This window comes from Bison bison, unplaced genomic scaffold (assembly GCF_000754665.1).
Source record: "Bison bison bison isolate TAMUID 2011002044 unplaced genomic scaffold, Bison_UMD1.0 scf7180017864508, whole genome shotgun sequence".
NCBI lineage: Eukaryota > Metazoa > Chordata > Mammalia > Artiodactyla > Bovidae > Bison > Bison bison.
The window spans coordinates 2,361,795-2,362,233 of record NW_011495064.1 but is presented as its reverse complement, the minus strand read 5'-3'; the positions used below and the strand labels follow the sequence as shown (position 1 = coordinate 2,362,233).

Below are 439 nucleotides of genomic sequence, written 5' to 3'. Positions count from 1 at the left end.
CCCACCCCGCCCCCGCCCCAAACTGCCACTCTAGAGGCAGCTCGGTCAAAGGCCCGCGGTCTCAGCGGAGAGTCCCGGCTACACTGTGCTCCCTCTCCACGACTCCCGAGTGGCCCGCAGCGCAGCCGGGGAGGGATGGGGGTAGTGAGGCTGGAAGGGTACAAACTCCAGGGCCAAGGAAAGGGGCGGGAAGGCCAAGGGAGGCAGGTCTGGGGCGGGCCAGGGACCTACAGCCCACTAGGCCCGAACTCAGGTACGCCAGCCCCCGGCGGCCTGCAGCCGGGGATCACGCCCCCGCCCACCCTTCTCCCTCCCACCAGACCCACACCTACTGAAAAACATTTTCCGGGTTATCCATGGCGAGAGGAACCAGGGCAGCAGCAGTCCCAGCTGCGCCGTCGGGTAGTAGCCGCCGCCAAGTCGAATCTCCCGCGCAGCC

At 68.1% G+C, this 439-nt stretch overlaps 1 protein-coding gene across 1 annotated transcript in view; it reads right to left on the bottom strand.

Annotated features, from left to right (window-relative positions):
• BUB1 (BUB1 mitotic checkpoint serine/threonine kinase) overlaps nucleotides 1-439 on the bottom strand; it is a 33,751-nt gene extending 33,312 nt beyond the window's left edge. Inside the window, exon 1 of the mRNA XM_010829560.1 lies at nucleotides 333-439. Within this exon, the coding sequence (XP_010827862.1) occupies nucleotides 333-358 (26 nt within the window). The 5' untranslated portion in view covers nucleotides 359-439. The remainder of the gene's footprint in view (nucleotides 1-332) is intronic.